At 40.8% G+C, this 25890-nt stretch overlaps 1 protein-coding gene across 3 annotated transcripts in view; it reads left to right on the top strand.

The window, feature by feature from the left end:
- ATXN7 (ataxin 7) overlaps positions 1 to 25195 on the top strand; it is a 78441-nt gene extending 53246 nt beyond the window's left edge. For all 3 annotated transcript variants that reach the window (XM_019504813.1, XM_019504812.1, XM_019504814.1), the window contains 8 exons: positions 9873 to 10125; positions 11137 to 11399; positions 11906 to 11988; positions 13821 to 14086; positions 15888 to 16086; positions 17217 to 17338; positions 18801 to 19749; positions 21705 to 25195. In XM_019504813.1, coding sequence (XP_019360358.1) covers positions 9873 to 10125; positions 11137 to 11399; positions 11906 to 11988; positions 13821 to 14086; positions 15888 to 16086; positions 17217 to 17338; positions 18801 to 19749; positions 21705 to 21722 — 2153 coding nt within the window. In that variant the 3' untranslated portion in view covers positions 21723 to 25195. The remainder of the gene's footprint in view (positions 1 to 9872; positions 10126 to 11136; positions 11400 to 11905; positions 11989 to 13820; positions 14087 to 15887; positions 16087 to 17216; positions 17339 to 18800; positions 19750 to 21704) is intronic.
- The last annotated feature ends 695 nt before the right edge of the window (positions 25196 to 25890 follow it).

Genomic DNA, 25890 nt, shown 5'->3' with positions numbered 1-25890 from the left:
CTGAGGCTCCCTGCCCTGCTGCCTGCCCCCCTGGGACCTCCGTGGCCTAGCAGGCAGAACCCGTTGTGGCCAGGCGGGGAAGCTCATTGCCGCTGCTGGGAGCTCTGCACCGCCCTGGTGAGACGCCCCCAGCCCGCCTGGCAGCAGCGAGGGGCACAGCTCCACACCACCGCCCCCACTGCTGCTGGGTGGGCAGGGGGCACTTCGCCAGGGCGGTGCACTTCCTCACTCAGCCCTGCTCCGCCCTGCCATGCCGGGTCCTGCCCGCTGGGCCACAAATGCCCCAGTGGGAGGGCAGCAGGCAGGGGGTCCGAGCCTGTAGTGGCCAGCCCGCATCTGCCACACATGCATGTGGTACCCATGCTTGACCACCCTTGTCCATCTCCCCCCAGCCCCTCGCAGGTTGGGACTCTGCCAGACTGCAGATAGCTCTTCACCAAAGTGGAAAATCCACGTGTTTCTCTGTTAAAATGAAAAATCCACATTTTTTTTACAGTCAAAATGGGAAAATCTGCATATCTTTTTTTTCTGTTTTTTTTCCGTGGGAAATAGAAAACCTGGATCCCTGCTCATGACTAATTTATTTTTGATGGGACAGGTTGTATTTTAACATGCCAACTGATGGAGCTGTGCCCTCAGGTTTTAAGACATACAGTATAACTTTAAATGTAACAGATTTACATTTGTTTTAACATACAAAGCGTATACGCTTGGCAGTGTATGACCATCAGACTCTAATTAGTCCTTAAAATGATGGCATTAAGAAGCACAATGGAAAGAAAACAGTGTTGCAATCATGCTTCCATTTTTTTTTGAGAGAGGAAATTGCAGCTGGAATGTTAACTTGTCCGCATGGGTGTAAGGAATGTTTTTTATTTGATCTTGTATTTCTAGCTAACTACTTTATACCTATTACTTCTTTTTACTGTTTTGTTTATAGTATCTAGGACCCCCTGCCAAGATCAGGACCTTCATTGCAGGTGGGCAGCAAAACATAAAATACCATAATGCCTACAGGATGTGCCATTCAGATGAGTTGCATTCCTTGATGCACTGCAATATCAGCTACATAATTAGTTGTGTAAGAAACTATCTTAACTGCACATTTCCCCTCTCCCTTAATAGCAGTTTAATACTTGTGTGAGCCGTGTGACTAAGTTGTATAGGTATCTCTGGATATTTTGCCCAACTGTAGTTTTTATGCGTTCATGTCAGCTCCTGGCCATAGGCACTGTCATTGGCTGAGAATACATTTTGGTGACAGACGGGCATGAAATTTTGTACCATCCCCAGATGAAACTCAGCGATCTATCGGACTGATAACCTGCGCTCCATGAAAGATTTGTCAGTGTCGATTTCTCACCGTTTTGGCAAATACCACTGGTGTTTAAATGCGATTTAATCAGTAAAGACATATGTTTAACCAAAGTACAGTTGGAGACAGCATCCTGATTGACCAGGCAAATTAAATCAGTTGGGTGATTAAAGGGACACTAGGGGAAGATGAAGGCAGAATCCTTGCTAGCTAGCTCTGTAGTTAGAGAAGGGCTGTGAAGCAGTAAAAAGTAAGAAAGCATCAGATTACAGGCAGTGGCTCCCAGCTCACCACACGAAGCCCTAGCAGGAGGAGTAACCTGAAGTCCTGTCCCCATCGTTGTTCCCTCGGCCCCCGTTGAGAGCTGACAGAAGCTCCGATTTGATCATTTGCTCACTTGCTTAGTAGATACTGTTGGTTTCATTGGATCTGAATTCTGATCCTTGCACTTAAGTGAAACAACGTTGGCTTTCTCCATGCACATTAAAATAACATTTCTCATGCGGCTAAACTACGTGTGCATACAAACGGATTTGCTTCACTTTAATAAGGGCTGCATTAGCACTGGCACAGGTTGGTTTGACTTGTTGCCCTATGCTTACGTAAGGAAAACTGAGTTTCTTATTAAACTTGATTTGTCTGTATGTTTTGTCACAAACATTTATTAATTGATATACAGGAAGCTTGAAGACCACTAAAAGTTTCCGGGAGTGTTAGTTATTCATTAAATATAGTATTGAAGAGAATATTTGGAAAACTTTTAAAGGCCACAGGTCTTAAACTTGCTTTATTTTTCATATAGCAGTGAAAGTATGGAGGCATAGAAAACAGAATCTCCTCATCTATATGCAGGTGACATATATTTTTGCCTCATGCGAGCCTCAGGAGGAAATAAGGATAAAAATCACATTTAAATCAGAAAATCTGTTGCTTGATCATGGTTCAAGATCTAGGATTAACTGAAATGGGAGCAGAGCCCTTCTTTTTAAAGGTTGCTTCGTCTATTGGATGACAGATTGCGTATAGTAATTTTTATGATTTTCTCTGCAGTCAGTTGTGTTCTTTTTTCCTTGGATCGGGCTTTTACACAGTGACAAGTTAGTGAAAATAAATACAATTGGAAAGTGTGGTTATAAACCCATGGAAATTGGCATGGGGCAAGTGAAATACATTAACTCAAAACAAATACATAAACAGCCTCCTACAAAAACTAAAAAAAAAAACCTTGATTTCAAATCATTGGTCTCCCTTGTGTTAGTTTTCTGCACACTTACACATTGTGCTTCGTATTTGACGTGTAATTTGCTTGCTGTACCATCAGTCCCATGGCACCAAACTTGTCATTGCATTGGCCATGTCTTTCTGCGTAGTTCTTTTAATAACAGGTATACGAAGCTTTTAGAACTAGAAAAACAATTTGTTAAAAAGCACTAGCTTTTTCAGCAGCTTCTAACTCTGCCATTAATTTGGGTATCTCATCCTTTTTCACTTAGTGATTAAAAATTATGTAGACCCAAAGATTTTTTTAGGGGTTAAGTTTGTCTACTAAGGGTTGTTTGAAAATGTGTGTGTTTGCTGTTTTCGGGCTTGATCCTGCAGGTTGTTTCTTCACTGCCACTGACTTTGGGAGGTGGGAAGATTGGACATCTCGTAGAACTGAGCCCTTGATGAGCGCGGTGGTTTGGTTTGAATTCTTTGATGTGCGAGAAGCACTGTTACGCATCTAGCATATGTCTGAAGTGGAAAAAAAAAAAAAAGAACTTTTAGATTTTGTCCAAAATCTCAGTTACATCTTTCTTCTGTTTTTTAAGAGATGCCTTCAAGATTGGAACCAAGTCACTAGTTTGAAAATCATGAGTGCATCATTTTAAATGTCCTTTGGAGCTGCCATAAAAAAGCAGAGCTTCAACAATGAAGTTCAGCTTTAATTTTTGGGAGAGTTATGTGAAGGGGAAAGGCAAGGAATGTTAACTTGCAGAATTTGAAAACTTTGAACACTTGGAGAGAATTATTTTAAGATATTTTCAGAGTGAGTCATGGGTAATGACAAAGGCTCAAATGGAAGCTATAATAGGCTGGCAAATGATTAGTAGCATTCAGCAGTGTAGCAATGCAATATGCTTAGCATAGCATGCAAAATTCTCCTTGATTGTTCAATAACAGTTTGTATGATAATCACACTATTAAAAGACAATATCAAACTGGCACTAGATATGTCTCACTACTGACTATCTTTATAATGAATGTCTAGTTGAAAAAAGGCTATTAAGAAAGAGCTGCAGTATTTTGCAGACCAATTATTACAAGACACAGGTTAAACAAACCTTGTCTGCAAATGTGAATTTAACACCAGGATAGAGACGGTTTAAGTACTATCTCATTGAATGTTCAGACAGATTGATTGAACAATGATTATATTGATTCTCAGTGTATCTTCACAAGCAGCCACCTGCTTAGCAAGTCCCTCATCAGTCAGCAGAGAGAAGTAAGATACCCAGAATTAGAGAACACACAGAAATTGGTGAAGGGCAACTCATTTTTTAAATTTTCTGGATAACAATGCTATCCACAATGTTGTTCTGTGTTTCAAAAAGGCTGAAGGAAATTTCATGGTATTATCCTGATCTAATGTTATTACTTTATTGCTTTGATGCTTCATGCCGTAGTCTTTTGTTGGACCTTGTGTAGATGTGTAAAAGGGTTTTTCTTAAGGTTTTATGAGGGTATAAGAGCTCAGCTTTTCTTCACTCCTATTGCCCAAGCCAAAACAGATGCAGCATCTGTTGCAGAAGGAGCAGGAAGCCAAAAGCAAGCTTGTTCCTTTTTTCCATTTACATTTTATGATGTATATTAATATACTAGAACTGTGCATGTATGGCACTGCTTGGTCTCTAAGAAGGAGAGAAAAGCAAACTCTTATCTGGTTTGTAAAGCTGCCACAACGCCTCAGTGAGTAGACATTCAGTAATGCTAAACTGGGTGAACTCTCACTTATATCTAGATTCAAACCGCCACTCCTTTGAAAATGTTTTCTGGTCTGTTCTACATTATTTTCACACATCTTTAACTCATTACAATACTTGAGAAACGATGTCACCAAGACTAGCTTGCTTCTGTTCAGGTTTTCATTTAAATGTGAGGCTTCAAATTCAAAACCTGCTTTAAATTTCATTCCCCCTTTGCTGTCCCACGTGTGCCCACAAGCACTCCACATGGCAGAGATGCTTCTGCATGTGTCAGGATGCGCCCATGTTATAAGGGACGGTACCAGACTTTTTGGCCATAGAAATCTGAAACCTCCTTGCCAAGGCAGCATTGTTCCCTTTCATTGTATTTTCTGGTTCCCCCCCCCCCCTTCACTAATCTTCAAGGCCCAGAATCTTTTCCTGATGTTCAGCATAAATTTTTTCCTTTAATTTCATCCTTACTTCTATTTGGTCCCTTAGGACTAAATTCCTTTCCAGCTTTGGTCTAACAAACTCCCCATATTGGTAGACTGTTTTCATAGCTCTTCCCACCTCCCACTTATTGCTTAAGCAAGTGATGTGAGTTTCAATTCTTCTGGTGCAAATCTATTCTAAAGTCACATCAGTGATTGCCGCGTGGTTTAGAAACTCCCACGCCAACTTTAAACTAGGTAGGTTGGGTCCTGCCACCCATTTGGTTACAGGACCACAGCACTCAGCATGGTCTCATTTTCCCAGCAGCAGGGTAGACAGACATACCCTGAAACCTTTCTTGCCAGTACAGCAGTTTGATTTTGATAGCTCCATTGTGTGTTCAGTTGCCTGCCTATTAAGACTGACTGGCAGAAATAGCTCATTTTAAACATATATTGGGAAATATTAATTAATTTCAAAGGAAAAAATGAGTGGTCCCACTGGAAACCTAATTCTGAGTTATGCTCATCCAATCCAAGGGCGGGTGTGTGCCATGTGCTGTGTATTCAACCCAAACTGTGTAAATGAGCTGAAATGAGTGCATGCGTGCAATCTTACAGATCAGGAATGCAGCATATGGAGGTTACTTTTATTAGCTTTCTGATATGTAACTTTATAGAGTTTAACACTTTGAAGCTTTTCCCCAGAAACTTTTTAACTGACTTTTTCATGGACTCTCACGACTCAGGAAGCTAGGGCTTTATGGAAAATATCAAATAGCGCAAGACTCGTGAAAACAAATCGTAAGAGCTGACAACTCTTTATCAATATCTTCTGGTGAAGCAAACACAGTCATCCAGTTATAATTGAGCCAGAGCTATATACCTACCTATCTAGATAGAGGGTCACTACTACTGCCTTTTACCATCGTACATTGAGCATCTTCCTTTTGAAGCCAATAGGCAGTAGAGAAATTGCTAGTGAACTTCCTGGTGTCTCTGGTATTTCTATTCTTTGGGGTATTCTTTGATTTGTTAGACTCTTGCGTTTCTCCTGCATGTAGGCTGACTTGTTTCAGGGTTGTGGGTCTGTTTGTTTTGAGAAGGTGATTGGTTCAAGGTATTTGGGTAAAAAAGAGACGAATATCATTCTTATTATTAGTGTCATAGGTATGGAAAATCCCATGGAGAGAAACTTGTCTCGCTGTTCCACGGTGCGATGATTTGCAATGGCAAAGTACTACACATGTTTGAAAATCAAGGTACTTTATTTAAGTGCCTAACTTACGTACCTTTTTAAAAATCATGGCCTGCGCTATTGAAGTTCAAGTCTTGATCACTCAAGAGTTAAGAATCATTCATTCTTGTTCAAACATATTAATTTTTGCTCATGACTCTTATTGACATGCCTTTGCTAAGTCACTCAGCACATGACCTAAATTAAACACAAGCAGCCCATAGCATTAGCAGTTCAGAAAAACTGCTTGCATTAGGCACGATAGCTGCCATCTGTAATGTCTCAAACTATCCTGAGAAAAATTTACCCAGGGGTGATCTATGATTTAATCTAATGGTGGAATGAAATGGGCCAGAGTGATGCTGCTTGCCATCAAGTGGGTCTGCCATGAATAACCTCATTGCTTGCCTTGCTGCTCTTCACAGTGTCCTGAACAGCAGCGATGAGGCTGACTGGTATCATCTCAAATTCACTCTGCTTCTGCTTGCTGTGTGCAGACTCAGAAAGACATAATTGAAATCAGTTTGGTTTCACTCCACATTTGGATGGCTGTCTCTGCAAGTGCACAAGCCAGAACTTAATTCTGAAAAATAAAAGATTAAATTCTACAGAAACTGATAGATTAGCCCCCCTTTTCCTCCCATCACCAAACCTCCTTTGGCTGTTGGTGAATACATTATTCAAGCCTTGTTGCTGCTATAATTGCTATTCATCCGTCACTTCATCTGTACTGTTTATTCTACAGTTTACAGAATAACGATTGTGTCACTTCCCTAAATTTCACAATAATTTGTTCTATTGCAGCTTGAAACTTTTATCTGAGGAAAGCACAAGTTATGCCAACCCATCCCTTAGACTTTCTGTTCTAATCACTGAGGCCTTGTCTGCACAGGAGGGTAGATGCTCCACTGATAATCAGCTGAGTGGCTTTGGGTTTGTTCAATCATCTGGCAGGTTTGGGTGTAGTTCCTTTAGGGGACAGGTGTAAAAATGGTAGCTGGCCTGTTCCGGGGGTTTCCGTGATTGGTAGCAACTGTGTGAAGGTGTACTGTTACTGCTGTTGGGGAAGACCCTAAAATTCAGGTGTAGATGCAGTCCAAAATTTGAAGTAATGCTATGAAGTCAGTGAAGCACCAACATATTGCTATAAAGGCTGAGTCAACAAAATCAGCGTGTCATTCTGAAATCACTTGCACGTCTTTCATAGCACAAAGGTTACAAAAAATCATCAGACTCAGTTCACTTGGATCCTAAAAATATTTTTATTTATAGACGATCTTACTGCCTGTGTCATGTTGTGGGTAAGCATGGTACTTGATTAACAGTCTCAGTCCTCTAGGTTCGTTCTTTAATTATCACCAGTTGAAAGGGTTTCTTTTTTTGCCTTACCTAATTTAGGTGAAGACTGGCTGTCCTGCTATTGCACGCTAATGCAAACAGCAGTATAGTCTGATGCTCCCTCAAATTACTTTAATTGAACAGCATTGATTGAACATGCCAGAAGAAAGCCTTCCTATCATTTGGATCAATTGGCATGGATATTTTTTGCATAGTTTATCACTAATAACAACTTCCAAGGAAGCAGTTAGCCTCCGTTACTATCTCAGTTCCCTCCTTCCCTCCCCCCAACACTCTCCAAGGAAGTAACACCCTTCTCTCATTTCAAAAAATAAATGAATAAAAATAGATTGCATTAGTGACCCACCAGTTTATCAGGGATTATTTTTAACTGCAACAAGTGTCAGAGCTTTAAATTTTCTAAAAATCCTGTACTGGGGGGAGATATTGAGTAATTTTCCTCACTGCTTTGCATAATACTTCTGTCATGGTCTGTGTGTGAGGTTTAGCCACATCATAAAGCATAGCTGAACTAATGTCCTTCAAATAGTAACTTATCAGAGATACACGGGGATTCTTGCCATTGCTATAAAAAGACATTTGGCAATAAGCAGTTTGTCATATTAGAAGCTCAGCCATTTACTTGGATATAGGATGCGCACAGTTCACTGGAAAACTGGTGCAGCACCTAGCTCTGTAAATATAATAGATTATTAATACTGGGCATCATAAAGGATTAAGGCAACTCATTACCATGAACCTCCTATATCACTATAAAGCAGTCATTATTAAGAGAGCGAGTGGTGGATATTGTTTCATATTATTGTTGGCTATTTCATCCACAGATCTCAAAACTCCTTGCATTTGTTAATTTAAGTCTAACAAAGGTTAGGCTGTAAATGCCACAGGTAATTATACCCATTTCACAGGGATGCAGCCCCAGAATGACAATTTAGGAGCGCTCGGTGAATGAGTGACATGTTGTGAGTCTGGGTTCCTGATCTAGCCTCCATCTTCCATGCTGTAAATACTTCTTTTCAAAGCTGATGTGCAGATCTAAAATTCCAGTTTCCATATGTGTGAGGATGCAGTCTTGCAGTGGGGTGGAAGGATTTGACTCCTTTCTCTATGGCAACTTCTCCCTTGACTCTCCTGCTGACAGGTGGAGGGGACAGGTGTAGGGAGGTAGCATGGCTGGCAAAATTGGCACTAGCTTCATGCATGACTCCTTGTGGTTAGCTATATTCTTGTCCTGACTGGCTGAAAAGATTTTTGGATTGGTCACTGTTTGAGTCAAATTGATGTATTTTGGGGCTGGGAAGGATTTTTTTTTCCCTGCTTTGAATTAGCAGAATATCCATAGGGTATTTCATGTTCCCCAGTGCATGAAGGACTGTCATGGAGCTGGTTTAGAGTACTCGAGCATTGTGAATACCCAGCAGGTAAGGGAATTGGTTGCACTTTTGTCAAGACTCAGTGGACAGTGCTCTCTGCCAGCTACATGGGGTTTGTCAGTTCCTTGTGGACCATTTCTGGGGCGGAAATGGCTGTATTGTTGGGTTTAAAGCACTGTCAACAGTCTCAGCTGAGAAAACACAATATTGCTGACCTGTTCTTCCACCACTCCCTAGATCTTGGTTCCCTTTACCAGCTCTGTAGTCTGATAGCCGCCCTTCCTGGATTTCCACGATCACCAGCATAAGTTAGATAGCTGATTTCCCACGTTCTGTAGGAACCACAAGAGTTGGGCAGCTGAGTGAACTGTTGATTAACGTGCATTTACAGATGGACCTGGCCACGTCAAGGAGTTGTCAGGCACATGAACACCGGTACTAACAACTAACTCTTCTGATACAGATACATTTGAAGCATTAATCAAGTTTAACTAATGTAGAACTGCAGTACAGCTAAAAGTTTCCCTGTATTAATGATATTAGTATCCTATGATTGAACTCCGTAAATTTAGTCATTTATTTTCTGGAAGGTTTGTTACGGGGGACCTGTCTGGTGCTTGCCTAGCCGTGCTTACAAACAAAGCAAGTATCCCTGTGCCATTTTTTTTCACCCCGGTGTCTGAGTTGAGCCTATGATCTGATTCTGTAACACAATTCTGCCATAACTGGTCTGGTCAGATTATGAAAGGGAAAGGGAAATAGAAATGCTCGTAGGAAAAGTAGAATACAAATCAAGAAGTGAGGTCTGACTCTTAAGGGCGTTCCAGATCTGCACGGCAGTAGGCGGTGGACAAACTATGCAATGGATGTTTGATGACTATTTTGACCATTAGGAACAACTTTTATTTTTCCTGGGGAAATTCACTACTTAAGGTTAGCCAGTATAGGGATAGTTGTTTGCTTGGGGTTTTGTTCTTGGACGGACAGTAGTTTTGGAGTATCTATAAGGAGATAAAGATATTGAGGAACACTCATCACAAAGCCAAGAGGGGCTCCTGTGACAGACTTGGAGGGGTCTGCAGCTGTCATCCTCCAGGGCTTGCATGGCATATGGGGACCCCCAGACCAACAAAAGAAACTTTCAGTTGGCACAAGTGCCAGCGCTGAGTACGTAGGAATTGTTTCTGCATTCACCCTTCTTCATTTCAGAAAGAAGACACAGCTCCTCCAGCAAGCCACCTTTGACCCCTCCCTCTTCAGTGTTTTCCTTCATTTCATCCCTGTCTTCAAAAAGCAAAGGTAGCAGCGGAAGTGGGAGCAGTCGTTCATCTGGTGGAGGTACCAGTGCAGCAGCATCATCCAATTCCAAGTTGCTGAAATTGCCCAAAGACAAGCTGCCGATCAGTGGAAATAATAGATTAATGCATCCGGTACATCACAGCAAAGTTCCCCATGATAAAATGTAAGTCTTTTCTTTGGGGAAGAACATAAGTGGGATCATTTGCTCAGAAATTGTTGCAGGAGCAGCATTTTAGCAGTTTTGTGCTTCAGGTTTTGGAAGATGAAATGCGTTTTGATCTTCTAGATCCTTTTCAGCTGTTTCATGCAGGAAAACCTTTAGTTTTATTCATGGATAAACCCTGCCCAGATGTATCTGCAACTTTTGAATCAATGAACCTTTCTAATATAACCCGCAGTCCTCTGGGCTGGTCTCTGGTCTAATCCTGATTTCAGTGGGACTTTGCCAGGTCTAGGGGTTTGCTTGCATACATTGGGTTGCAGAATTGGCATTATAATTTTCAGCGGCCAGAACAGTGCCTCATTGCTGGGCTGCTCCGACTGCTGTGTGGCATGTCATTACCATGCCCTGCATGAGTGCCCACAGGCACACCACATCGCTGCACTCAGCTGCCTTCTTACACTAAAGTAGTGTCAACCGCATGGCGGGGTGTCATGGGTGGGTTAATTAGCACTACCAAGTGACAGTTCTGGTTCATGCTAATTAGTCAGCCTGCAATCTTGCCAAGATAGGGTTATACTGCTTCCAGTTCAGGATCCCAGCTCTGTGGAGCAGCTCAGCATGTCTGAGGCTGGAGCTGCTGGGTGTGGTAAGTCTGTGGCATAGACACGGCCTATAATTATCAAATACCCATTTCTCTGTGTAGTTAAACCGCGGAGTCTGAAGTTTGTGCTGAAGCTTTAGGAACATTATGGAGGAGGTGGTGTAAAGACTGCAGGAGAGTTACATTTTCATCAAATCACTGACATGAGAAAATAGCCACAAAAAATCAAATAGACAGGTTTTATCATGTAAACGTGGGGGGAAAAAAAGAGTAGAGCAGTTCACACAGCAGAACTGTGCACACAGCAGAATACATGTAATGTATTACATGTCTTTGATAGTTCCTAACCTTGTGCTGCTTCAGGTCTTTGCTAATGGGTTTTTTCCCCCTTAATTTTTCACAAATAACAGCATGACTCCATCTGTCAAAGTGGAAAAGATGCATCCAAAGATAGATGGTGCACTATTGAAAACTGCTGTTGGTCCAACTTGTTCTACTACTGTGAGTTCCTCAATAAAGACTGGCCTTAATTGTCCCTCAATACCAAAGCCACCCTTGCCTTCCCCTGGACAGATACTGAATGGTAAAGGTCTTCTCTCTGTGCCTCCATTTTTGGAAAAGAAACCAGAAGATAGTACAAATAATAGGAAATTTTTACATAAAAGATTGTCAGGTAATCTTTAAAATATTATTTACTGTACTGTTGTTTTTCTGCACACAAATAGACCTAGTCAGACATGCTGTGAATTAAAACAGGTAGTCTGTGGACTGAATGGCAGTGTCAAGAGTAAACCAGACAAACGGGGTTAGTTTTAAATGGTTTCCTTTGGCCCATCTCATTCTTAAAGGCACGCTACTAAGTTGAAATCTTGTTAATGTAAAATATATACTTAATGTATTACAGTTACTAAGTTTCTGCCTTCCCAGCCTAAGTTTTGGTAAATTGGAAATGAGCAAAGAAAAAAAGGGGGGGGGATATTATTAAGGGGGATAAGGGGAGTGTTAATTCAGTAATGGAGTACTACTAGTGTCACCGCATTGTGTGGGTTGCGTTTGTGAACTATTTTAGGTGCAGCTGTGTGTTATGATTAAAATCATGAGCAATGTTCTTTTTTTAAGAAAAATGTTTTTATAAAGTTCTGGTTTCACAGTAGTGAGGTATTTATGTACTTTTGACAGAGAGAGAATTTGATCCTGATATATACTGTGGAGTCATTGATGTGGAAACCAAGAAACCCTGTACAAGGTCTTTGACATGCAAGGTAGGACACCTTTCTCAGAACCAGATTAGGGTGTAACATGTATTAAATACAAGTTTCTGAACATCATGATGGAAAACCCACAGCTAAACTTCAGCAACAGCCACTGATAGTGACCCCCTGTGATAAGACAGCGAGAGAAAGTAGGAGGTCTCCATAATCAGTATATTTTCCAAAGATTTTAGTTCATGAAAGGCCATAAAAGATACTGTCACAAAAACTTGAAGGATTTGTATTGTTCAGAAGTTTGCCCTGAGCATCAGTCAAGAGGGTTTGACGAAGTTCCCACTGCATAGATTTATTGTTAGACTTGGCTCTCTTTTATTTTTTAAAAGACTGCTGTGTATACTTCATGTAAAGAGGTCAAGCCTCAATTTTACCTACATTGAAATTGTTTGGTGTTCTTGCTAGGGATTATTCTCTCTCTCATATACGTCAATTAACATCCCCCCCCCCCCCAAATTAATAATATAATCATTGCTTATTTGGGACCCAAGCAAAACAAACTTTTTCCCCAGGGAAAAGAAGGTTTATAGCAGACTTTAGGAAGGTAGGTTATATCAACCCAAATTATTCATCTCAGTGGACTAATAGTTTGGTTACTGCTTCTGGTCAGTGAGAACTGAATCTGCAGAAAAGTCTATAACTGAAGAGTCTGTTTGTAGGTCAAACTCTGTATGCAAAATTATCTTTAAAAGTTACAGTCTAATGCAGAATGTCCTTTAACACAAAACACAATTTTGAAAAAAACTCACTCTAAGAGACTAAAGAGATCTGTTAGTATTAGTTATCGTGTAGTATTTAGTGATCCTGCCCCGTGAGCTGCTCAGCAGATAAAACACCCACAGAGCCAAGGAAAATGTCATTGATATTAAGGACCGCAAGGAGTGAATCCGTGAAGTTAGTGCTTCCTCGCAATCACAAAGCACAATGTCATTGCTTTCCAATTAAACAAAAAGTTTCAGGTTTTTGAAAGAGTAAGCAAAAAGCTCCAAAGAAAGTAAGAGCAAGCCAGAGAAATGTCTTCCACTTGGTTTGCCCCCTCAAAAATAGTTTTTACAGCCTTGCAGTAATTTCTGAAAATATGAAAATAGTCCTTTTTTGCCTTTTTAAAAATAAAAACACTGAACCCTTGAGCTGTATGAAAGTAAGGCCTTCAGTATGACTGTCACATACAAGGTAAATGCAGTCCTTCACGTATTCTCCTTCACTTATATTTCATTTCATAGAGCATTTTAGGATTTTTCCAAGGAATAGAAAAGCTGACATACCACCTCTCCCTCTGAATTTTGTGACTTTGATAAGGTTCTGTCTAACTGAAATTCCTGCTAGATGTCTTTGTGGATTTAATAACTTATTTCAATATAGCAACCTTCTAGCATTATGTTAGTTTATATAATGATAATAAGTTTTCCCATTTATTATTTTTAGCACCCTTTACTAAAAGTCCTATTTTATACTTTGTTCAGTAATCCCAGGCATTTTTTATTTTGAGAGAGAAGTGTTTTTATTTCATATTTAAAAATAAATTATTTTAGGTAGCATCCATGGACTGATATTATACAAGAGACATTAAAAGGGCTTGATATTCAAGTTTAAGCCTTCTTAGATTTTCTACCGCTTTTTATATTATACTGACTCTTTTAATCACTGAGGGCTTATCAACTCATCCATTTGGCCATCTTAAAATTTTTTATAGGATCCATGACTATGTATTTGCCAAATTTTGAATGTCTCCGTTTTCTCCATGCTAGCATCGTTCAATTCACATTTGAATGTTTATTTTTCTACCAACCTAATTGTCTTAGTTTAATGACTTGTGTCTGGGTTTGCAGACACATTCCTTAACCCAGCGGAGGGCTGTACAGGGTCGAAGAAAGAGATTCGATCTGTTGTTAGCTGAGCACAAAAGCAAAACCAGGGAAAAGGATATGCTTCGACATCCGGATCATCATCAGCAAATGCCCCCTCTCAGGGAACCACATCCCTCACCTTCTAAAACTTCCCAGGAGCTGCACCAAAATTCTCATGGAGTTCCTCCTACAGAATCAAAGCCCTTAGTACCCAATAAACCCAAACCTCAGCCCCCCAGTCTTCCAAGGTGAGTAAAGTCTGCATCTCCTTGAGGTGCACAGATATTCTAGGGAGGAGGCTGACAGTTTGGTGGCAGGGGGGTGGGTATTGGATTTGTGGTTTTATTAGCCGTGTGAGGACTCTTATTGTATGTCTGATGACTGCTTTCTCAGCTTGGTCCTGGGGAGCTTTGTCTCCTAGTCGTCTTTCAGGATTTTTTGCTCGATGTTTCAAGGGGTAAATGCTGACCTGAGTCAGTGAAGGCCAGCAGCTCTATTTATATAGCAGTTACTCTGTATTGGTGATGCAGCAAAATGGGACACACTTGACGATGATCTCACGAGGTCCCTTCCAGGCCTAATGTTTATGAAATTTATGATTGGGAATCAAGCGGAAAGGGAAAATGAGTGCGAGAGAAGTCGACTAAATTTACAAAGGGTTCAGTTTAACTTCAGCATGTGAGAATCATCTCTGCATACAGTGTAGCCTAGGCCATGATCCTGTGAGATTATGATCAGTGTTTCATGTGTTTTGGAAAGGAGACAAGAAAGGTAGAGTAGGTAAGTGCATTATGCATCTCACCTAATGCAGATCATTATTTTTTGTCTCTTGCTTACATTAGAGAAGTCATTGGTTATGTGGATATCAGTTAAATGCACAAACCACTTTTGCAAGCAAGCGCTCTTTGGCCCCACTGTCTGCTGTGTAACCAGTCTCTTCAGGTCAGGTATGGGCAAAATGGTGAATCTGGCTGGTGGCCGGTGGCCGGACTCCATTTCCCAGCAGTCCCTTCCCATGTTGCTGCGACCGGTTTCCATGGAGACTCCAGAAGCAGTGGTGCCATGACAGCATGAGGCCAGGGTTTCCACGGACCCCAGCCCCAACAGCACTGGCAGGGCACGTGCGGCTGGGCAGGCAACTACTCCAGGGCTGGGGCTGGGATCTGGTAGTAGTGACAGCGTGGTCTGAAGCCAGGGCAGATCTGCTGCTTGCACGCCTCTGCCCAAGGAGCTCAGCTGTGCCCCAGCTCCGTGCTACACTGCCACCGCTGCAAGATCCCAGCCCCAGAGCAGCTCCCTGCGCAGCTGCTTGCTCTGCCAGTGCTGCTGGGGCTGATCTTCATGGAAACCCTGGCCCCGACAGCACCGTGGCTACTGGAGTCTCTGTGGAAACTGGCCAGAGCGACGTGAGCAGGGGCTGCTGGGAAATGGTCTGCCGCAGGCCCGATCTGGACTTTGCCCGCCCCTGCAGTAGGTGCATAATTGGTTAATTTAAAGTTAATAGCAGCCCTGAACTGACTGGGTCCCGGCAATTTCAAGGCTGAAATTTCGAGGCATAAGGTGCTCTTAGTAACAAAATAACAAGCTTTAATAAAGTGCAGAAGTTGAAAGGAAGCAGCTCTCTTTAATTAATGAGCATCATTTACTTTTAAGTGTGGACAAGGGAGTACCTTGGACTAGGGCCCAGCCTTTTTTCAGTCTGTAGGCTATACACCTAAACATGCACTATAGTAGGGATAAGAGACAGATTGGGAGTTGGGATGTTTTTATTTCTGCTTGTGCTCCTAAGTTGCTCTGTGACCTCAACAAACACCTTAATCTTTCTGTGCACCTTCCTTTCCCCAGCTGCGATGCAGGTACGATTATTCCTTGTTGGGGAACTGCGTATTATGTTTGTTTTATAAGAATGCTGTTAATGCGACAGAACAGAAAATCTGGGAAACCTTTTGGTACCTTTCTATGTTAGCAAGAACTCCAGGCCTAAATATAGCACCTATGAAGGAGGTCTTTGCTGTGTTAATACCTTCTAAATTACTTACCTCCATCCAGGCCTCCAGGCTGCCTAGCCCAGCATAGTGGGAATACCCCTAGTGACTCTCTGTCAGTCCACGAATCTCCACACCCTCCCTTGCCTGCAACTGAGCCAGCTTCTCGGTTATCCAGCGATGAGGGGGAATGTGATGAAAAAGAAGAGCCCGTCGAAAAACTGGATTGTCATTATTCAGGTCATCATCCTCAACCAGCTGCGGTAGGTCTCGAGAACAACCACTGCTCAATCTTTCATTGTTTCTGAATTCCTAAGCACATCACTAGGAGCTTTTAGTTGTGTTTTCTGTTGAGTTCACTAAAATGTCCTCATGCCCAAAGAAAATTTAGTTTGTTGCAAAGTTGGCCATGAGGGTTTAATCTGGTTTGGTAGATTTAGAGGCCCCTCCATTGTACCGTAAATTAAAGCTCTTCAAAGTACTGGAGACATAAATGGGACTTGTTCTAACTTTTTTTTTTAAATTAAAAGGTAGACACAGCACAGGGATGTGCCAGCACTGGTATTTTTAAAAATACTTCTAGATAATATCTCAACATTTTTAATTCTAGGTTCATGCACTATTTTTTGTGTGAAACTAAAAGCTGGTACAAGTGTCCTTATGCAACCAAATCACAGTAGAAGTATTTATTAAAATATTGGTGATTGTAATGTTTAGATCCTTTAATGGGATCATTAAATAATTAATATTAAATGACCGCTATAACCATTTCTTACTGTAGGCTAACAGCACTTTGTCTGTTTTGCTGTATGTAGCATAGAAAATGGATATGAGAGGTTCCTGTCCTACCCCAGTTGCCCCCTTTTTTTTTTTAAAACAGAAGAGAGTGACTATTAAACTGAAGCTGATGCTGAACACAGTTTAGCAGAATAGGAACCTCTCCTACAAACGCAATCTTCCCCCCCAAAACTCAGCCTCGTCTGGTCTCTTTCTCCCCAAGACCTGGCCAAAACCAGAGACCTTACTGCAGTCCCTGCAGCAAAATCAGGTGAGAGCAGATTCCAAGCAAATTGTCTTCCCACTCTGTTGAAGGAGGGAGCTCCCAGGTGAGTGCTCCTACCAACCAGAAAAGTGACAGCATCCCCTGCACAGAACATGGTTCCACACAGGCCAGGCAGTCAGCAAACTTGTTAGACGTTGGGGATCAAAGTCTTAATATATACTTCTGTCTAACTTATTTTAACTTCTACTATGTGACACTTGAGAACGTCCTTAAACTTATTCTCTGTGTACTTCCTGTTTTATTAACATTATTGATCTGAATTAAGAGCAGTAACTTATTCAGACGGTTCCTATTGAATTAGAAAATGTCAATGCCCATCTGTATTTTCAGTTTTGCACATTTGGTAGTCGGCAAATTGGAAGAGGTTATTATGTGTTTGACAAGCGATGGAATCACATTCGATGTGCGCTTAACTGCATGGTGGAGAAACATCTTAATTCACAGATGTGGAAGTAAGTAGAAATGGCAAATTTTTAAAATTTTCCTTGCTATTACAGAATCAGATAAAGCTTGAAAGGATTTTTTTTCCTCTTTCCTGTTGTGATAATTTATTAAAAGAGCTTTTCAGAATAAAAAGCAGAACCTCCACATCAGCTGTTCTCAATGAACACCTACCACTGGCACTGTAATGGGAGCAAAAGCCCCTTTTTATCTGTCACCTGGAAGGAGAAGAGGAGGGGTGAGCTGCACTCACCAGAAGAATATCTATATATATATATATATATATATATGTATTTTTTATTACTCCAGAAAACTGCATCCAAAGGCCCTCCGGCCTCTGTATTCTTGTGCTGAGCTGTGAATAGCTGGAACCTTTTTACAGCAATAAGATCGTTGTCTTCTTGTTGGATGTGGAGCTGAAATGTGGAACTGAGCAAATTTGCAAAATTACGGCAGTATCAAACCCTTAAAGTCATTCATCCTCAAATATTAAGGTTTGGTATGGACTGGTGATCAAATTAAAGCAAGCAAACAGCAGGCAGGGACTTTCCACCCACCAGCTGTTCCATGGTAACTGCAATTACCCCACTGTAAGTGAGAGCTAAACCAAGGCAGCTTTGCCCTGAGTGAAGCAGGGCTAAGCCCATTCCGATTCAGCTTTCCCTTACCTGCCCTTGTTAGTTTGCTTTAATTTGATCCTTTGTCTAGAGTCTTTGAATCTGTTCTTTCTAAATTACATCCAGGCATTGCTTCCTGCTACATCTCTAATTCTTACTATTTTGTTCATTTGTCAGACTGACTTTATTAATAATTTAAAATATTACGTTTGTTTGTAGCTTCCAGTTCAGTTTCCCTTTGCAGTATGTTTTTGTGGTACATACCAATTACTAGGTGATTTGAATTAATAATAGCTCCTTAAGTCTAATGGGTTATTTCCTGTCTGAGGCATTTCGAGGCAGAAAGGTCTTTCCAGTGGCATCCTGGGCAGAGTTGGAAAAGTCAAGCTGAGACCAGATGGGGGTAACTTTCTACAGGATTAGTCCACAAAGAACAGCTTCTCTGTCTGTGTGAAATGGTGCAGGATCCCAAAGGGGGTATAATTTTCCAGAAGTGCTCAGTGTTGCCCTCCGTCTGTCCCTGTTACACTGGTAAAGTTTTCACTCATTTGACTGAGCTGAGTGATGCCAATACTGAGCACACTGGAAAATCTGAGCTACAAGAATTAGGTAGTAATAGTTGGAGAACTCCAGTTAAAGGTATACTGTGTATTCATTTTGTACTCGGTCTGTCAAAGGCACAGGACTATTAATCTCTGCTTTACTTGTATGCAACATAATCAGTTTACCAAAATGTTTTAATATATATCGCCCTTGCCAAATGCTAATTATTCAAATGCAGCAAAACCTAAATACCCTGGTATCAAGGGAAGAAAGCCCCAAAACAAAAACCAATGGTCTTTATTTTCTTTCTCAGGAAAATTCCCCCAGCATCTGGTAACACAGCATCTGTTCGTGCCCCACATCGGACAAACTCTATGCCTACTTCACAGTATGTCAGTGTAACAGGTTTCCTTTTGCCCAGCACGGTTATGTCATCGCCAGCGTTGGTTTCTCCTTCCTGTGTGTCTCTTAACAGTAAATCGGTACCATCCCATGGAACTACACTAAATGCCAATCCTTCTACCTTGGGTGCAGTGGATCCTGTCTGCAGTATGCAATCAAGACAAGTGTCTTCGTCCCCTTCGACACCTACAGTGCTTTCCTCGATACCTTCACCTATGCCCAGCAAACCTCAGAAATTGAAATCCAGCAAGTCTTTTAAACCTAAGGAATCTTCTGCTAGCAGCGCCGACTGTAACAGCACCAGTAGCAACAGTAGCAGCGGCGGCTCAGGAAAGAAACGTAAAAACAGCTCCGCACTGCTAGCACCTTCTTCTCATTCCACAGAGTCCTTTAGGAAAAACTGTGTGGTTAACTCTGGAAACTCTGGGACCTCTTATCATTCGTCTGTGACATCTTCGTCCCATAGCGTCGGCCTCAATTGCATGACGAGTAAAGCTAACTCGGTTAGTCTCAAACATGACCAGTCAGGGAGGGGCCCTCCTACCGGAAGCCCTGCAGAATCAATTAAAAGAATGAGTGTGATGATGAACAGCAGTGACTCCACTCTTTCCTTAGGGCCATTTGTTCACCAGTCCAGCGAACTGACTGTCAATTCACACAGCGGTTTTTCACATTCGCATACTTCCCTAGATAAATTCATAGGAAAGAAAAGAAAGTGCTCACCTGGTTCCAGCAGCATCAACAGCAGCAGCAAAGCAAACAAGGTTGCCAAATTGCCCCCGGTGAACAACGTTCATGCAAAACACACCGGTGCAATCGCAGGGACACAAGGGCTGATGAACAATTCACTTCTTCATCAGGTATGAAACTATATGGATGATGTTTCCCTCAGTTAAGGAAAGAGGTTAGCTCTAGGATCTGCAGACTCGCACTAGCATCTGCAGGCTGTCGTTGGTGACCTCTTGCTTCCAGTTAGCTTGACACCCTTTCACTAAAGGGGGGACATGCAGTTTCTTATTAGAGTTTCATAATTTTAAATGTTTTTCACAGTGAATTTATTTTCATGGTTGATCTGTTTTCTCGAAGTGTGGCTTTACTCTGACAAGTAATGTTAGAAAAAAATAACACCTTGGATTCCTCAGGTATTGCATCAGTCATTCCCAGGTGAAATCCACTCAGCCGTTTAGTAATACTTTTTTCTGAGTGCCAGCCCTGTAAACTGAGTTGAGCATATTTAAAACCAAGAAATGCTGTTGGGTTCATTCTGGGTGCATCTACACGTGTGCTTTACTGCAGAGCTGACATATTAGCTCCGCAATAAAGCATCACTGTCTACACGTGCGCCTGTATTAGGGCACAGTAAATTAACTAACTGCTGGTGGATAGTACTGTCTGGGATAAGTACTGTCCTACAGCAGAATAATTGCATGTGCCAAAACGGATGTGTAGATGGTGACTGGGGCTAGTGAAAGCACAAACAAGGGTGCTACAGTAGCGGGGGCTGCGTGCTGGCTAGCCCCGCTCTGGAAGCACCCTCATGTCCCAGCCAGCTCCTCTGCAGCATGTTGAACCGTGGCGGAGCAGCTCTGGGCTGGCAGGCTGGCTCCCCTGGCTCCCTGCCAGCCTGGGGCTGCACTGCATCGGTTCGACATGCTGTGGTCTTGGGCACACATGTAAATGCTGCACCCGGGAGAAATAAACTTTAGCATAAACTGTGCCACAGTTTATTGGTACATGCTGACTGCACATATGTAGATGCACCCTCTGTCTTCCGGAACAAATAGCATGCTATAAATGTGAACCTAGTTAATGGTGCTGATTCGAACAGATGAGTTAAATACAGCTCCTCTCCTAGAGCTCTGTAGATTACATGTCTAACACGAGCAAAGCCTCAGTCAATAGAAGGAGCAGAAATGATGGGGAATACCACGAAGAGAGCAGGTCTCATGAGTATGCTGCCACTTTTGCAGTTACTTCCTAAAACAGAACTAATATACTGGTAAACACTACTTTGCCAGACATAATAGGATCTTGAGAAGAAAAATTGGAAAATAATTGAGGAAAAATACGGTATGGCTGTTTTAACAAAAATATGGGAAGTGGGCTGGAAGATCGCTTGAAGGAAAAGAAACTAGAGGAATAAAAAAAAGGAGATAGAAATGGAGAAGATTTATCTCCCTGCCAGCATAAGGTTATTGCCCCTAGTATGTTTTATGGCATATTGAAATATTGAGGAAGTTCTCTTAAGTTTCCTCCAGTACTAAACACACTTCTGTTCATTTTTTTTTTGGCCTTACTTTGGAAGCTCATAAAACTGAAGTGATGGTAGCTCAGTGAAGTTTATTTTAGAAAGATCTCTGAATTCTCACTTGCTTCCAGAAGAACAGATTTGTCTTTCCTGTTGTACACTGGCAAGCATACTTACCAGAGAGCAGGAAGAAACTCTCATCCATGGATATTTAGCTGAGCTCTCACTGTTGCAGAGGCCTTGTTTTTTGCCTTTTCCTGACCGTTTTAATTTTGGCCATACACTGTAAATGGGGGAAGGTGCTTTACTTTCAGTCGCATTTGGTGTTTATGGGGGTTTGGAGTAGCACGCCGATTCTCCCCTGAGAAGAGCTCTAGAAGATGGTAGCTGTAGAGTCCTGGATGCAGATGAATAGACTTAGATGCTAGTGATGCCATGTGGTTCCTTGTCCTTATCCTAGATATGGGCTCTCATTGTCCAGGAAGGTCCTACAAGCCGTATCTTTAACTCCTTCCATTGCACTTGGCTTGCTGACTCATTTGTCTTTTTTATTTGCTTATTTGAAAGCCAAAGGCACGTCCCTGATAGCTGAATATGCCATGGTGAGAAAAGAACTGGACACTTTTCACTACAAGCAAAACCTCCATCTGGAATTCTGGACTCCAAGATGCCTTTGAGTTATCCCAGCTTCCCATTGTCCTCAGGTGTGGAAATCTACTGGACTGTCATTCAAACAAGGAATTTCCCTGAAGCCATGTCTGTAGCAGTGAATATATTATAAACGGACACTGGATGAAGTTCGGCCACATAATTGCTCTTATCAGTGTTAATGGTGGTCTGGACTGCTTGCTACAAATCTGAGATTTTCCTTATGGGAGTACATCATCTTGCCACTATTTAACATGGATTGGCTGGGCAAAAGAATGTGTGGGGAAAACCATTACTGTGGACTTTTTTAAACTGATGGTGTCTTCTGTCGGTTGTCAGCCACCAGAGACGCTATCGACTGAAAGGACCCCTTGAGAAGGGGGCACAGCGTGTTAGGCACAATGAAAAGAAGCCCTCAAGAAGGGAATACGGCTTTAGTGTTTTTATAGCAATGTTCCTTTAATGGAAAACAAAAATAGCACAATTCAAAAACAAATAACTAGTCTGCGTTTTGCCCAGCCTTTTGCAAGTAATTTGGGATAAGAAGCTATCAGGAGTTTTAAGAACTTGTTTGAGGCCATCGGTCAAAAGCAAGTATAGAAAAAATAAAAGTTGTACTTGCATGGTACAAAAGCAATTTTCAGTTACTTTGAATAAGATTTGATGGCGAAAGAAAGTAAACATGAATTACTTTTGCTGAAGGAGATCCAAATACACAAATATCAAATCGGCAAAGGCAAATAACCTATAAAACAATGCCCAAAGAACATATTTCTTGACCTATACTGTACACCCCGGGCCTTTTGTTGTTTTAAAAGAGAGCTATATCAAATGAATTAGGTTGGTATTGTTCTTCAGCCTGTAAAAGTAGCCCTTTTAAAACTGAATATTTAAATATTTTCTGAAAGAATTTCCATTAGTTTCTGCCTTGTTCACGTAACCAAACCATTAACACTTGTTATGCTTTCAGCCACCCCCAATGCCATTTTTCAGGATGCTGCACTAGATGCTGGCTGGTTTAACAACCGAGTTCAGCTTCAAGTGAACCTGTATGCATTCCTGGCATCTTTCCATACATGCAAATGTTTGATGAATAAAGGAGGCTTTACTGTTTTATATAGTCCAGTCAGTTTTTATGAGCTATTTTATCTTGCTTCAAAACACCTCGCAGTGAAATCCTTTTAAAGGGCTTAGCATTATGATAATTTTAATTGATCTGGATATTTTTCATTTTAAGATGAGTTAATTTGAAACTTCACCTGGAATTCTATTAAGTGACAAAGTGGAGGAAACAAATTATAAACCAAGAATATCCTCTTCTGCCTTAAAGGGGCACCAGCTATTGCTGAGACCAGACAATCTGAGCCTAGCAAATTGTTCACAAAGCCCAGCCTTCTCCCCGTTACAGTGGCACATAATACATCAGGGATTTTAAAGCCACTAAAAGTAGCAGTTGCCTGGTTGTTTACCTGTTAATGTCTTCAGGCCAAGATGAACTTGCTACAGAATTATTATACAGCAAAACAACAAGAAGCCTCTATGCAGACGCTTTAGCTTTGAGTTTATATAAAAGATCGTATTTAAAGAGCAAAGCAAAGTACTTTAGACCGTTATTATGCAAACATAAAAATAACTCTGTGTCAGGAACAAAGAATTAACGCTTAATTAAGGTACCCAACTTGAAAGGATGGTTTAAAATGGAGATTGGTTTACTTTTAAAAGAACCAAAGCAATATGCTCGTTTGACAAAGAGCAAGGGAAATATGTTGGATCTTGCACATTCAGAGTGAAATCACAGTCCCAATGGGGCCAGAATTTTGGCCCTGTGTGTTTTCAGTCACAAGTGCAATTTGGTCTTGATCAACTAAACACGTTAAAAAAAAAAAACAGCGGAAATTTCCATTAACGAACCTTAGCAACTTTCAGTGATTAAACTTTTTTAGGTTCTGAAAGGCTCTGTCAATCTGAAAGCATAATGGCAAATCGGAGCTGGTTCAAGAACACCCAGACGTTCAAAGAAGTTAGTACTTCGCCCGCGTGCTTTGCTTGGAGCCATTTTGTAACGCTGTCTGCATTATGGCTCTGGTGGTAAGCTCTTGGGAATAAAAACCAGGACGTCTCAAATTCTGTCAGCTCTCGAGCACAGACCTACTTAAATGTTACGTTTTAGTTCTTGGGTATAAGCAGAACACTGTTCCTGAAGCTTTTATTGTCTCATCGTTCTTACTGTAAATAATTAAGGAAGCTTAAAATTAATTTTCCTTGCAAAATTGGATTTGCAGTGGCTGGGTTGTTTCTAGACAGATTTTGGTATTAATTTAAGAGATGCGATTTTTATAGTCTTTCCAACTTCTCGTTACGACTCCTGCAGTTTTCTTAACCTAAAAAATTGCTGCAATGATGAACAAAGAATTATACAAAAAAGAAAAAAAAACGTACTTTTGTATCTTTATTTTGGAATTTCTTGTTCTATTATAAATATTGAAGTATCCCTATTTCAGAAGACATATTTTGTTAATTGATTGTACATATTTAAATATGTATTTTTGCACAGGTCTTTTTTTCTTATATCCAGTTTTGGTACAGTTGAGATCATCTAGTATTTATTTATTAATTAATTAAAGAAAAGCAAATACCTTTTTTATAATTTGAAGTGGTTCACTGCCAAGCCAATAGTAACATGCCTACTTTGCTACTTAAGGGATGCCTCTGTTTTGTGAAAGTTGTGTCCCTTTTCATGTCTTGGGAGTGGATACCTATAACCTAAAGGCCAGCGCCTGCAGTCCGATTTGTGGAAGAGCCTGATTGCAGGGCGAGGCTTGAACGGTCTAGCTGGCATTGCTTATCAGCTGCCTGATTCCCAGAAGACTACATTTAGTTAAGTGACACACTGCTTCTCTTTTTTTAGTATTTGTGTGCGTGTGTGTGTGCGTGCGCATTTGTGTGGGTCTCGTGGTTTTAACTAATGGAAAAACTGAAAGTGCCTGATATAACTAGTTTTATGCTTGGACTGTTTAGACAGCTTCTCCTTAAAAGACTTGAATGTTCAGTTGAAACTTTTGGAGCTTGCTTTTTCCACCTACCTATTATTTCCAAAACTTTGATTAGAAGGGGTTCATAACAAACAAAGAAAAAAACCAACAAAGAGAAAAGATCAATGCTGGCAAGTTTTGTAAAGCATTTTGAATAGAATAATTTGTGTTGAAACAATCCTGTTGATAATGCATCTTACAATAATGCCAAGGGTTAGAAAATTTTTTTGCAATCAGCTATGTACGCAACTGTCTCTTTTTGGTTATTCTTTCATTAAGTACACCATTTCAAAGGAAAAAAAAGAGAGAAACAGCAAATGTTCAGAATATTTTGTATTCCAGGGGAAAAAAATTAAAAAAAACAAACCCAAAAAAACCAAGTAAGTACCTCTTGAAATATTAAAAAAAAAAAACAAAACAAAAAAACAAAAAACGTGATTTCCAAATGTCATTTCTAAGGCAGTTGTCTTCCCGTGAGAGTTCTCTTGCCAAGGAATCTCTTGTCTTTCACTCGTTCTGTCCTGGGAGAGGGAATTGGGCTTGAGAAGATTCTTAACGTTTCACTGTTTAGCAGAAAATAATCATTTTTACATTTTGTGCGAAACATTTTACGTTTTAAAGGTGATAATTTAAAATAAATAAATAAATGAGCACTACATAATGTCAATGTGAATGTAGGCCTCGGAAGCGTCCGGCTCAGGCTGGAGCCTGGTTCTAAAAGCAATCTCCTGTGTAAAAGGTGTGAATAGTTTGATAATTTGTACACATAATCAAGAGCATCTGATCAGCTGAACTTTGCATCGGCTGCTGTATAGTACATGAACAAATGTCATGGGATAGAAAAATTACTTTGGATATTTAAAAGAAAAATAAATATATAGTCTATTTGTTTTGTAACAAGTTTCTGTAAATAAAATAATTTATACTATTTATAAGAAAAAGTTGTGCTTTGCTTCATGAAAAAGATTAGTTTGTTGAACAAACAGATGTTACTAAACAGGGCAATAAAATTAGGTCTTTTCAACAAACGAGGTTGGCTGCATGAAATACATGATACCTTTCTGCGTCAGTAT

The sequence above is a fragment of the Gavialis gangeticus genome, unplaced genomic scaffold (genome assembly GCF_001723915.1).
Source record: "Gavialis gangeticus isolate Ggan-Ray unplaced genomic scaffold, GavGan_comp1, whole genome shotgun sequence".
Classification (NCBI taxonomy): domain Eukaryota; kingdom Metazoa; phylum Chordata; order Crocodylia; family Gavialidae; genus Gavialis; species Gavialis gangeticus.
This window is presented reverse-complemented; position numbering and strand designations above follow the sequence as displayed.